The 13,884-nt window shown below is 38.7% G+C and overlaps 1 protein-coding gene across 1 annotated transcript in view; it reads right to left on the bottom strand.

Moving 5' to 3' along the window:
* Positions 1-5,879: 5,879 nt before the first annotated feature.
* LOC124283235 (SRSF protein kinase 3-like) overlaps positions 5,880-13,884 on the bottom strand; it is a 67,005-nt gene continuing 59,000 nt past the window's right edge. The window contains 1 exon segment of the mRNA XM_046719267.1: positions 5,880-12,704. Coding sequence (XP_046575223.1) covers positions 12,520-12,704 — 185 coding nt within the window. The 3' untranslated portion in view covers positions 5,880-12,519.

Genomic DNA, 13,884 nt, shown 5'->3' with positions numbered 1-13,884 from the left:
GTCGTAACGTTACGAACGCTTTGTGGATCGGACCCGAATTGTAAAGTGGTCCAGATGGAAGATTCAGACCTTGATGAAAATCTTGAATTGCTTCATTTCGGACTTTTGCATTACCCTCAGGGCTGGGTGCAACAGAGGTGCGAGTGAGTTTAGTTTTACCCCGCTTTTAGCAATATTCCAGCAACATCGCGGCAGGGAACACCAGAAATGGGCTTGACACACTGTCCCCATGTGGGGAATCGAATCCAAGTCTTCAGCTCGACAAGCGAACGCTTTAACCACTAGGCTTACTCCACCTCCCTGCAACAGAAGAAATTATTGTTCGGGGACTATTTCACAATGGACTAGCCATGGATCAGTTATTTTGGGACCTAGGCAGATAAAGAACACATGCTGGATCAACACAAAGATCGCAGGTAAATGTTTCCCATTACATCGAAAACAAACAAACCTAATGTTTATATTTGTACCTAAACAAACAGACTGTGACAAAAATTCTGAAGGTGAGCCCACCACTGCCAAAATCAAGCACCAAAATGATACCAAAACAATTTCTAATCCCTAAATTTCTGAAAAAATACACACAGTAAATTGTATTTTTCAGATGCAAAGTTACTCGCTTATGATTAGAATTCGAAAACATAAGACTTTGGTAAAATCAAGGAAACATAATTTAGTAAACCAATTAATATTACCTGAGTCAATATCAGAATATGCAGGAATTGGATGTTGACAAATTCACCAAAGTCACATGTTGTGAAGAAGAATTTGACTTTTATTTATTGGAACTACAATAACTGTAATGCTAGAAAACATATAAATGCAACCTTAAACATATCAGGATTTTACAACAAAATCAAATATATGTATCACCAGTAGTGACGCATGTCCTTCCTGTAACAGTCAATTATCCTTCATCAAAATATTACTTATATCAAATTTCACTTACTTGTCTAGCTCAGGGGGTTATTTACATTTGCCTCTTGCAGATCAATAAACTACACACATAACTGAGGTGGAAAATACATATAAAGGCCCACATTAATTTCTACATCATCATATTTCCTCCTTGGAATTGCGACAACGTCAGTGATTGATTGTTGCTAACATACTGCAACAACATACAAACACTACGTACTATCAGATGGGTACTAATGCTAGTGAGTAAAGAAGTTAGTGGTTTGTACATGTACTTTTACTTGATTTTCTACCAAATATAACGACTGTTACAGGAATGACATAACCGTTACAGCAGGGACAAGAAATGTAACAGGAGTGACATTTTAACCCCAAAACACAGAATACATATACATGCAAACATGAACAAACTTTGGCACATAATGACTTCGGAATGTAAGAGAAAACATATTTACACAGCCTTGTCCTGGTAAAGATATGCAATTACACAGAGGTATTCTTGGCAATTTTTAAGGTGGATGTTACGGGAAGGACCTCCAGGCGTTACTGGGAGGACAATTTAAACCCTAAAAGGCTGATTATTTCAAAATGCAAACATGAACAAACTTTGGCACATAATGACTTTGGAATGTAAGAGAAAACATATTTACACAGCCTTGTCCTAGTAAAGATATGCAATTATGCAGAAGTATTCTTGGCAATTTTTAATGTGGATGTTATGGGAAGGACCTCCAGGCATAGTGTGCACATTCCATATGTAAAACTGTGCATGCAAGAAAGCATTCTTTTTGTTTTATTTGGCACATAACGTGATTGAAATAAAACCATTTTTTTAATGCCTTGGTAGATGCAAATATAATATGCTAGTGATGACGAAACACCACGTACGTGTTAAAGGAAGGACATACAGGTATAGATGTTTTTCACTTACATCCAAATGCAAGTTAATTCTGATTTTATGTCAATGCTATTCTACAGTATTATAAAGTAAACAATCAAAAAATCAAAAATGATGACACATGTGAAAATGGAATACAAAGGTTACCGTATAATATCTCTGCTTATCTACCAGATCCCATTCTAAGAATACAGATTTCAATGATTACTGAAGTACAGGGGTGTTGTTTCTGTCTTTTCAAGTCTGAGCTTTTATCAGAGTTCATGCATAAAGATTCTTCACAGATTCTGTTCCACACACTGTACTGCATATAACCATATATCATTGTCAACTTCAAACAGTGATGAACCAGGAATCTGTGTGGGCTTTGGGATGATAGCAATCACATCACTGTGGTCATACCAGCATCTGTCAAGCAATTTTTGGGCCAGTAGAAGCAGTTGGCAAATATTTTGCTGGTTTTATGCATGCATTCCACCAAAACATCATCAACCCCAGCATCAAGCACTACCTCAGGGTATGGGATGTCATCATATCTTACAATTACATATTTTGCCAATGAGATTTGCAGGTGCTGGAACATCCATTTTGGTTTCTTCTATCAGATTTTCACAGTCTGCCACAGATGGTTCGCATTCACCATCTTCTCTCATTTCTGCACAATCCTTCTCCTGTTTCATGTCAGTGCTGTCCATTTCTGTTTCACCCGCCTGTTTCATGCTATCCATTTCTGTCTTGCCCACCTGTTTCATGCTGTCTATTTCTGTCTTGCCCACCTGTTTCATGCTGTCTGTTTCACATTTCTGTCTTGCCACCTGTTTCATGCTATCCATTTCTGTCTTGCCCACCTGTTTCATGCTGTCCATTTCTGTTTCACCCGCCTGTTTCATGCTATCCATTTCTGTCTTGCCCACCTGTTTCATGCTGTCCATTTCTGTCTTGCCCACCTGTTTCATGCTGTCCATTTCTGTCTTTGTTTCATACTACCCATTTCTGTCTTGCCCACCTGTTTCATACTATCCATTTCTGTCCCAACTGTTTCATTGCCATTTCTGTCATCTGTTTCATGCTGTCCATTTCTGTCTTGCCCACCTGTTTCATGCTGTCCATTTCTGTCTTGCCCACCTGTTTCATGCTGTCCATTTCTGTCTTGCCCAACTGTTTCTTGCTGTCCATTTCTGTCTTGCCCAACTGTTTCATGCTGTCCATTTCTGTCTTGCCCACCTGTTTCATGCTATCCATTTCTGTCTTGCCCAACTGTTTCATGCTGTCTATTTCTGTCTTGCCCACCTGTTTCATGCTGTCCATTTCTGTCTTGCCCACCTGTTTCATGCCTGTTTTCATGCTGTCCATTTCTGTCTTGCCCACCTGTTTCATGCTGTCCATTTCTGTCTTGCCCACCTGTTTCATGCTGTCCATTTCTGTCTTGCCCACCTGTTTCATGCTCTTGCCCACCTGTTTCATGCTCTTGCCCACCTGTTTCATGCTGTCCATTTCTGTCTTGCCCACCTGTTTCATACTATCCATTTCTGTTTCACCCGCCTGTTTCATGCTATCCATTTCTGTCTTGCCCACCTGTTTCATGCTGTCTATTTCTGTCTTGCCAACCTGTTTCATACTATCCATTTGTCTTGCCCAACTGTTTCATGCTGTCCATTTCTGTCTTGCCCACCTTTCTCATTCTATCCATTTGTCTTGCCCACCCGTTTCATGCTATCCATTTCTGTCTTGCCCACCTGTTTCATGCTGTCCATTTCTGTCTTGCCCACCTGATTCATGCTGTCCATTTCTGTCTTGCCCAACTGTTTCATGCTGTCCATTTCTGTCTTGCCCACCTGTTTCATGCTGTCCATTTCTGTCTTGCCCAACTGTTTCATGCTGTCCATTTCTGTCTTGCCCACCTGGGTGCCGTTGTACAAAGCAATCTTAGCGCTAAGGTGACCGTAGCTCCCACACCTTAACATAGACTTAAGGTAGTCTTAGCGCCAAGATTCTTTTGTACAACGGCACCCTGTTTATACTATCCATTTTTCTTGCCCACCTGTTTCATACTATCCATTTCTGTCTTCCCCAACTGTTTCATGCTGTCCATTTCTGTCTTGCCCACCTGTTTCATGCTGTCCATTTCTGTCTTGCCCACCTGTTTCATGCTGTCCATTTCTGTCTTGCCCACCTGTTTCATGCTATCCATTTCTGTCTTGCCCACCAGTTTCATGCTGTCCATTTCTACCCTTTCCATCTGTTTTATGTCAGTGTTGTCCGTGTCCATGTACGTTTCTAGAGTGACTGGCAGAGCTGGTACAAAGTGATTTGGAATCTAGTGTCTTTCATTCATGTCTAATCTTGTACTGGTCCACATGATGTAAATTGGTTTTGAAGAAACAGGGCTGTTCTCTCGAGGTCTTGGCATTGTAGAATTTCATGATATTTGTGTGAAAAATTATGTCATGTTTTCAATGCAACTCAGATTTTGGACCTTTAATTGAATTCAATTATAGTCTTAGTCCTTCCAGTAACAGATATGGTCATTCCTGTAACGGTAAGGATTACCCCTGAGAAATAGAAAGAATAATAATCCATCAACTTCATGACCTTTTAATTGATTACTTTGACATCATAATTAGAATATCTAATCATTATCAGCACCCTATTCATTAATAAACAAAAACTGAATCAAAATAAAATTAAAAGTGTCACTCCTGTAGCAAAACCTGTCCTTCCAGTAACAAATCATCCTGTTACAGGAATGACTGTTACGGGGATGACTCTATTCATGGTAAAACATAAATATTTGACAATTAATGGCCTCCTTATCTTTTGAGGGGAAATGTTGGTCATCTGTATCACTGATGCTACCTGGTAAATGATTCCAGCTTCACAAAAACACAAATGCAGGTGGTTGATGGCCTTTACTGGAAGGACGTTACAAAAATCTACTCCAGAAATTCCTACCATAAATGGGTATTTTCTGGCAAACTGTTCAAGTTCAACTACATTCACCACATGGCACTTGAATAAACAGGAAGTGTTCCATAAGCAGGACAGGAAGTTGTGAAGAAGCCTTGGAGGGACCAATTGTTATTTTGAAATTTACTAATTTGTTATGGGAAGGACATGTTTCTTAAGGCCATGAACAAATATGTTTATTTTCATGATGTATCAAATACTTTTGAACAAGTTTAGTATTTCAAAACAAAGTTTAGGAATTTATAGGGCATTTGCACAAATTTAATGATTTTTTTAATGCAATATGTTGATTTGGGGCAATGAGTATAAGCAAAGGGGTCAACCTTGGACAGGCCCAAATGTGCATTTTACCTTGATGATATGGCCTATAAAAAGTAAAATTGAGTAAATATTATTTGAAAACTATATTACATGTGTAGAATGTGTCCCTAAAAATATAATGAGACAAAATTTTGGAATTTAATAAACAATGGAAAAGGCTATGTAATCCGGACAAACATTCCTGCATATTCTGATATTGACTCACCTACAAAAAATATTTAAAACATCACACCCAAACATTCACATTATTTAAAAGCAACCATACCAGTTCCAATTTTTAGTATAAGAGCTAGCCCCTTTGAATCCAGGTTGAATCCTGGTTTGAAATGATCTCAGCAATCTTGTACTGGTGTCGAGTTCATGACTAAGTTGATCATGTCAGACTGAGCTGATTAGTGTCATCCCATCGATGAGTGAGTGAGTTAGTTTAGTTTTACACCGCACTCAGCAATATTCCAGTTTCATGATGGCCGTCTGTAAATAATCGAGTCTGGCCCAGACAATCCAGTGATCTACACAAACAGGATACTATTGTGTCAATAAAGTAAGCGTTCCTGACAACCGGATCCGTTAGTCGCCTCTAACATTTATTTCCCACGGTCTCAATTCATGACTACAGCCTAAAACACTCACTTAATTTAAAACAAGGTCCTTGTGTGCATGAAAAATACTAGCATATGTTTTGGTAAGAAGAAAGTGAATCCTGGAAACCTATCTTTGTGCTATGCACTGGTGTCCAAAGTCTCACCTGATAAAGAAATAACAAAACCTTGAAAAAATGCAAGCCCTTTTTATTTGAACAGTTTGGGCTTGTGGTATTCCTTTTTACAATTGTATACATAGAGCATGCAAACAGCAAAGGCAAACTAAATCACAAATGATATTGTAACCATGGTAACAAGCACTTTTAACATCCAAGCTCAGTAGAGCTATACTTTCCTGAAATATACATCTCAAACTGGTCATAAAAAGTTCCATTAGGTGTGAACTGAACAGAAACAACAATACAAAGGACAAGTCCATTTAGCTTGCTAAAGGATGTCAATGAAAATAAAATGTTGCATAAGGCCGATATTCCCAGCACAGGTGTGGGTCAGGGCCCAATCCACAAAACAATCCAAGCACTATGACTGTCCCAAGTCAGTGTAACACTATGTAATGGGTGTGATCATGGTCTTAGCTCTAAGATCCCTTTGAGAAATAGGGCCCAGGACAGGGTTTAGCGTAGTTTGCGCCTGCTATGTACATACCAACAAGTGAATATCAACTAACTGTGTTCACCAAAGCATCAAACTCTGCAAGATGTGCGAGTGTGTATGTGTCAATGCCTGAAGACTCAGGCATACCACAAAAGCTGTTGCCAAGTCAATGTCGGACTCAATATCACAATGGGTGCTGGTAAACAGGTATTTTTTTTTCTGTTCAGGAAGGAATTAACAGCTGTTAGGCCAGACTTAAAATTTCTTGGTTAACAGACTTATTAAAATATACTTGATGTGGGACAAAAGGGCCTTTCAGAGTGGCTTCATTATTCAAAATCTATTTTGATATTGCAGTGTGAGCAGCTTTTGAAAGCCCTTGTTAGCCTTGAAATCTTGTGCTATATATTTCATATATGCACACTATTTGAATAGTGAATACAATGTAAATTTTACATTCAGCAAAATGCAAACAATGGTGCCTTCCAGGATACCTTTTCACTTTTAATTTCGAGTTGGCTAAATCCATAAACAAATTCTTGCTCTAACATAACGCCTAATCGTGTTCCAGTGCAAAGCAGCAGCTATATTTCCAGATGCATCTGCGGTATGAAGTCTTGTATCTGCCATTGAGAAAGTCAGTGGAGGATGACAGGCAAGTTATAGTAGTCTATGAAAATTTCCCAAGTGTAAAATCTGCATACTGTAGTTATTGCATTAAACAGTCCAAAAGTAGTTGTTGTAAACCATAATTAAGATTTTGTTAGATAACATACAAAAAATCTGTATTAAAAGGTGTTCTTTGATCTAATGACCCCCAAATACAGCTTTGAAAGTACTGAAATATTTTCACTCCGATACGTGTATTCCTTGGTAACCCAGGAATATTCTGTAAAAGCATCTTAGAAACTTACTGATGGCAACAACGAAATTTCTGAAGGCATCTTAGGGATTTCAGGGCTTTTATAGTTCTAAATATATTACAGCTTTTATACCCTACTGAGGAATCACTGTCAGATCCAGTATCTGCAACAATTCTACACCAACCAACCGAACCCACCCCTCCTTTTTCAGATGCCCAATATTTTTAGGACATGTGTATTATGCACACTCGTTTTCAAAATCCTTGACATTCTCTGTGAATGTTCCACATACTGACTTTACATATATTTGAATAATTCTACTTTGCACCCCCAATGTCGAAGACTGAACATTCCAAGCATATGCTTGAAAAGATGTTCACTAATACTAAACACCCAAAAATATGTATAAAACCTTCAGCATTCTGAAATGTTTTCAAACCTAAAAATCTTAAATAAATAAAGACAAAATCAAACAGATCTGTCTGCTTTATTTGGCATGCATGTATCTCAAACTGATGTGAACATAACCAGTCTTAGTACACATGACTTATTTACTATTAACTACTAAATGATGCATTATGTGGTCCAGTTCAAGCATGTGTGAGATCTGTAGAAACATGGTATGGCTTGCCATACAGGACTTCGAGTTTAAGCATTTTTGTAGTTTAAATGCAGCGTATTTATCTACCAGTGCAAACCTGAACAACCTCAGCCTCTAATTAAATATTGGCTTGCTTTTCATGTACATGTACCCAATAAGACACCTTGAGATAGACTAAAATGAATATCCAACAATGCTAAATAGAAAGTGGTCCAATGTAACATATCTTATATTTGGGATTACACTTTCTGAGTTCGGTACAGATTCAGGTACTTCAGGTTGAGTCCTGTCCTGATTCGATCCCACTCTGAGTCAGGCACCTAATCGCCAGCACACAAAATCGATCTAACTTCCACTGTTGGGCTTCGTGGAAGCCGAGGTGGCTGTTTGGGTTAGATTGCCGACTTAATGTGCCTTAGGTGCCTGACTCTGAGAGTGTGGACTTGAATCTCGGACGGGACTCAACCAAAAAGTGTCCTGAATCTCATATTAGTGATAAACAGACTTAACAGCAAGAGCTCTGTTTGATGTTCTTGTATTCAAGAAAGCCATGAAGGACATTCAGGTGGAAAATCTGCCCGTGTACAATATCTCAAAACTGCTACCCATGTACATGCACGTCCAGGTTCCCAAATATCTGTTTCCTAGGTACCACTATGTCAAATCAGTATTTATACAACTTGCTTAATTTTTTCAGTGACATAGATAATCTATTAAAACAACAATAGACTTTGAAACAATATGAACATGAACATACAAAGGAATACAATGACTGGTTAAGGACAGACCTCGAGGTCATGTTGGGGGTCCACAGGTCCCTTCAGATACAAACTAATGCTTTACTAAACCAGGACTAATTTTTTTAGAAAACTAGTCCTTTCGGATTTCCACTAGTCACGGGCCAGCATCTATCAAACTAAATGACAGTTTCACGAGAGAACCTGTTCACACCAAGCATGGACTATAACACTACCCTGTGGATGAACAATCTGTAAACTCCAAAACAAAGACTAGCATCGGAGATACATCAACCAAAACATCTGTCTATGTTAAAATGGAAATTAATTGGTCACTGCTTTACAAAGGACTCCTCTCTAAATCTATAATGTTGGAATGACTTTAACTGCTATATACTGTTTTACCTTATGAACCAGTGTTATATGTATATGTGAGCGAATCGTCAATAGTGATGTTAGATAAGTTGATGGAATGCTGTAAAGACTGTATAAAATTGGTTGTTGCATAAATATCACATGTAGTTTATTAGTTAGTAAAAAATCTGCTTTCTTGATAAAAGTCTGTGCCCACAAGCCATGAAGGGAGTACACCGTACTCAGAAATGTTTCACAGACTTTGCCGCAGAATTGTTTTATGTCACTTGCTATAGAATTGTTTAACGGCCCTTGCCGTAGACTTGTTTTATGTCACTGGCCATTTGCCAGAGAAATGTCTAAAACAAATGAGGATCTGTTTTCAGATATTTTACTCCCACCCTCTACAAGTTCCTAACATAGTGAGAGGTGTGTCTTGTAATTCAAGACAAGCTGTAGAAAAAAGCTGGCTTAATCATAAATACACTTTTTCAAAAAATGAAATCAAACTCCAATTCCATGAAAGCATGGCAATTGCATCATATACAAACTGAAGTAAATGTTTGGAAGCGTAGATTGTACTGTATTTAAAAAATAGTTGTCATTTTTTCTGTCTTCACAAAAAGCGCAGCAGAGATTCAAACAAATGCTGAATAGGCATATGAAAAAAGGAACAGTCTTTGGTTCTCAGATTACTCTTAAGTTCTGTCAATTTATACAATGCAAAAGCCATAGCCTAATGCATTCAACTGCGTATCTTCTACAGTTAATGGTGTAATGACATGTCGAAACAGGTTCACATCAAGACAAGTTTCACAATATGAGACATCTATTTCTATTTCCATTGGCAGTGTCACAATTCCAGAAAAAGAATTAAAGAAAGTCCTAAATATCTGGGCAGTTCATAAGACTGAAATGGGTGACAAGACCAAAATAGAAATATGTTTGTATAACAATATTATCTTAAGTTGGGAGTCACTTAGTCTTAGACAAAGAAACATGCGAACATGAGTTTGAAAGCAACCCTACATCGACTTAGTAAATATATATCACATATCCCCTGATTCTTAAATCCTCCTAAGACTTATTCTTTTTTAACGTTTCTTGCGGTCCAAGCCTGCTCGATATTCAGTCCTTCACAAAAGGTGAAGGTCGGACTTAAGTCCCAATAACTACCTTTTTCTTATGGACAGAAACTCAGCGGCAAAATGTACAAAACTGTTCAGGACCTAAACTATAAAACTGAGCAGTGAAATTCATAAAACATGTTCAACTTCCAAAGAGAAATCATTCTAATGGGCTGTATACAGAGATTCATTCGCAAACCAGCCTCCAAGTCAGAAGTCGCTAAGTAAAAATCATCATATTGTGTGCAAGGCTCAGGGCTGTGAACTGAGACCAAGTGTTCTAGATGGTAAGCAGTCAGCAGTAGCAACTCAAAGACTAATTAGACCAGATATAATCACAGAGTCAGACAGTGGTACAACTGGATTACCAGGAACTTTATGACTGTACAGTCTAGCTGTTTTAGCTCTGGAATGAATCCCTGAAGATCCAGTTCCTGTATTAACAATCAAAGGATGAACAAGATCACTGTCCAGTGGAACTTTCTGTGCCAAGAACCCTTTATTTATTCACCAAAAGTTCTTCAGAGATATTTCCATGTGACATTTTGTCATAATATATGGTCTATTGAAAGGTACCAAACCAATTTAGAGTTTGCTTGACTCAGGGTTCTAGTGGTTAAAGTCACAGACTGGAGTAATATCCTTTTTACATGGAGAGATTCCAGATAGACTTGTTTTAAAATTTACAGGGTCTGAACCAGCAAGGTTTCACAGTATACAAATGTACATCTTTGAAACAAGACAAACAAAAAGACTGGTACATCATCCATAGCAAGCAAACAGTATCACATTTTTTACAGTTTTTTTTACTCCAACCATAAACTTGTCAACAAAATACAGCAAGACAAGCTTGACAAAAGATGACTGACTGGTACTAACCATCTCTGAATGATGGGTATGTTTGGACCACCAGGTAGACTTGCATACATGTACAGTTTGTCATAATATTAACATAGTGTCTACTACAACAGTGCTCCGTATCAAGTCTCTAGAACCGTGTACAACACATACATGCTTTCTCTAGTCCACCTCAAACAGAAATATGCCATGAACATCTTCACCAACCAAAACAATTCACTGAATAACCAAACGGAATTCAGGAAATGGTTCCAAATGAGACAGTTAGGAATATTACACTTGAAGATCCAGATTCCATTTGACTGGAAAATTACATTTTAGGGAGAAATGGATTTTCAAGTAAAAAAAAAGATTTCATTAATCACAAAACAAAATGTGAATTGGGCCAACGTCCCAAAGATTCATAGGTCTGTTACTGCAGAATGAGATCTTGGTGCTGCTATCGGCAGCTTGGCTTTGAGGTGGACACAAGTCATAACACAAGTGGTGCCTGGGTGGCTATGAATACAGATGCATAATGCTTGCTTCATGGAGTTGCATTGTAGAGGATGAACATTATATATACATATGGATCAATGAGGAGTCCAGACAGACGATGATGAGTTATGCTGCAACTCTATCCTAGGTTGGTCTGCCAGGAGCATCACGGACAATGGATGAATCAGGGCTGCTTCGGTGTCGTAGGAAGAGTATGCAGTTCATTCAACGCAAAGGCCTCTAACATAAAACATGAGAAGCATCTGTATCTGAGTTCAGGCATCCTAAATCCAATGAATTCAACAATTAACGGTCTCTGTAAACTTGAAATGCACAACCTTCACTATGGACGTCTGAAGACAGCGAACAAGTAACAAACATGGAACAAGTGTGGTGGCCGGTTTCTCTAAGGTACTGTGTCTGGGTTAGCACTGATGATGTACAGGCTGGCAGAACTATGATGAGGATGAGGACTGGTGATGGATGGCCCCGCGTGCTGTTCAAGCTGTTACTGATGATCATATGACACATCCAACTATCATCGTGGACACTTATGATGATGATGACAGGTTATTATGATTACAACAGCCCACTATCTGCAACAATAGATTTCCATTGACAATAATATTTCCAACAGCCTGTTTGTTTGAACAGATCCACCATCAATTCAAATCAATCCACACTATTTCATCAAGAAACGTCACCAATAGGCAGTTCTTGAGAGGGCTTCTGCAAGAACTCATCTTTGTCTCTGTCAACAACCTCTGTTCAGGGGAACTTCAAGCTTCATTCAGGCAGAACCATGAAAACAATGACACATCCCATGGACTATCTCAATATGCAAGAGTAATATGCATCATAAGCCTCTGGAAAGCCGTCCTTATTCACATGGATCCAGGTAGAAGTCCCAACCAGCCCCAGAGTCGATTCAAACAAACAGGCACTATACGAGGAGTCAATGATGCAGTACAGCAATGCACGGTATCACTAGTGATGGTGTTGTACATATGTCAGTAGACTGGCGTGGTGAGAGACAGCAAGTGATGGTTACATGCTATATAGTCTGCACAAACACAGCTAAACAAGATCGTAGCTTCCTTGCCTGGTCATGTGGCAGTCAGGTGAACACCCAGTTACTGATGGGGGCGGGCGGCGGGCAGGAGGGAGGGAGGATGGGGAGGGGAAGGGGGGACTCCAGGTCAGGAGTGCAGCCATGGGTGAGTTAAAGAATCCTCAGCAGTAGCACGTTGGTCCGGGTCAAATTCTAACATTGGAAGGAGAAAATCAGCAAATTCATTTGCTTCTTGTGGGTCCCATTCATATTTCTCGGTTAACACATCAAACAACTGCCATGGCTTCAATTTGGTTATATGTCTCAGCTCACCTGGAACAGATAAAAATAGGGTATCGGTCATGTTTCAACAGTTTCGTGGGATCAATCCCCAAAAAGTGCTAGAATTTGTACTTTACTAAGAAAGACTAATCCCAAATATAACATTTGTTACATTTACCACTTTCTAAAAATGGCTTTGTTTAATCATAATATACTTAAAGGTCACATGCAACATAAAACACAACTTTGCAGATTCTGATACCTTTCGGTATGGACATACAGTAATAAAGTAACAAAAATGCAAATTCAACTTTTAAAGTTGAAAAATTACTCATGAAAAAACCCCGCAACATAGGACTTCAAATGATTCACTAAATTCACCCCAGCTGAGGTGAAAAGTGGATTCCACAGCTGTGCTGCGCTGCACTGCACTGCGCTGCGCTCATGGTGCATGCGCAGTGAATAGACTCGCGTAGCTTGAAGCGGGGATTCCCGGATTATAAGGTCGTGAGCAGAAGTAGTCTAATCTTGGTTGTGTACACAAACAACAAATAGTAAATAATCTACTCGTTACATAAAAGAACCTTGTTAAGGATCTAGATCTACTCATCTTTGTGTCAATCAGTGAAGCATTCGACATTTCAAGACGGAAAACCTTCGCTGGGGGTGAGTACTCGGAGTAGGCTTTGAATCATGTGAGCTGTTTTTGTAATGTTTTGATTTTTGTTGATATTTCACAGGCGCAAGCTTTTTATATGTTTTGACAGTAGATTACCGATTTAACTGTTTATATAATTTCATTTGGCTTTCACCACACGTTCTTCTTACGGAGTCACTTTCTCAGTTCGATACTTAAAAGCAACGTCATTATTTAGCATTGTCAGAATTTCTAACTGTGATATAGATATGCCTCTGTCACAAACAAAACTCAATGTCTATTTTATTGACACCAATGTGTCTGCCTGCCTGTCTGCTAATGACAATATGCAATACACAAGTTCGATCACTGACCTCATGCAATTTGAACTTAACACACTATAAACAAAACACATTGATTTATGGCTCGTGCACCCAAGTTCTGTCACATTATGTAATTACACAGACAGGCTAGTGTGATACTTGTACACATGACATGTTATGATGTCTGTTGATTGCAAAATGTTATACACAAAAAATGAGCATGTATTTACAATACACACACACACAAAGCTCTCAGTATATTGGCAAATGA

This window comes from Haliotis rubra, unplaced genomic scaffold (genome assembly GCF_003918875.1).
Source record: "Haliotis rubra isolate DU_JTF1 unplaced genomic scaffold, ASM391887v1 Scf311, whole genome shotgun sequence".
In the NCBI taxonomy this organism is placed as follows: Eukaryota; Metazoa; Mollusca; class Gastropoda; order Lepetellida; family Haliotidae; genus Haliotis; species Haliotis rubra.
Note: the sequence above shows the minus strand (reverse complement) of the source record. Positions and strands in the feature narration are given on the sequence as shown.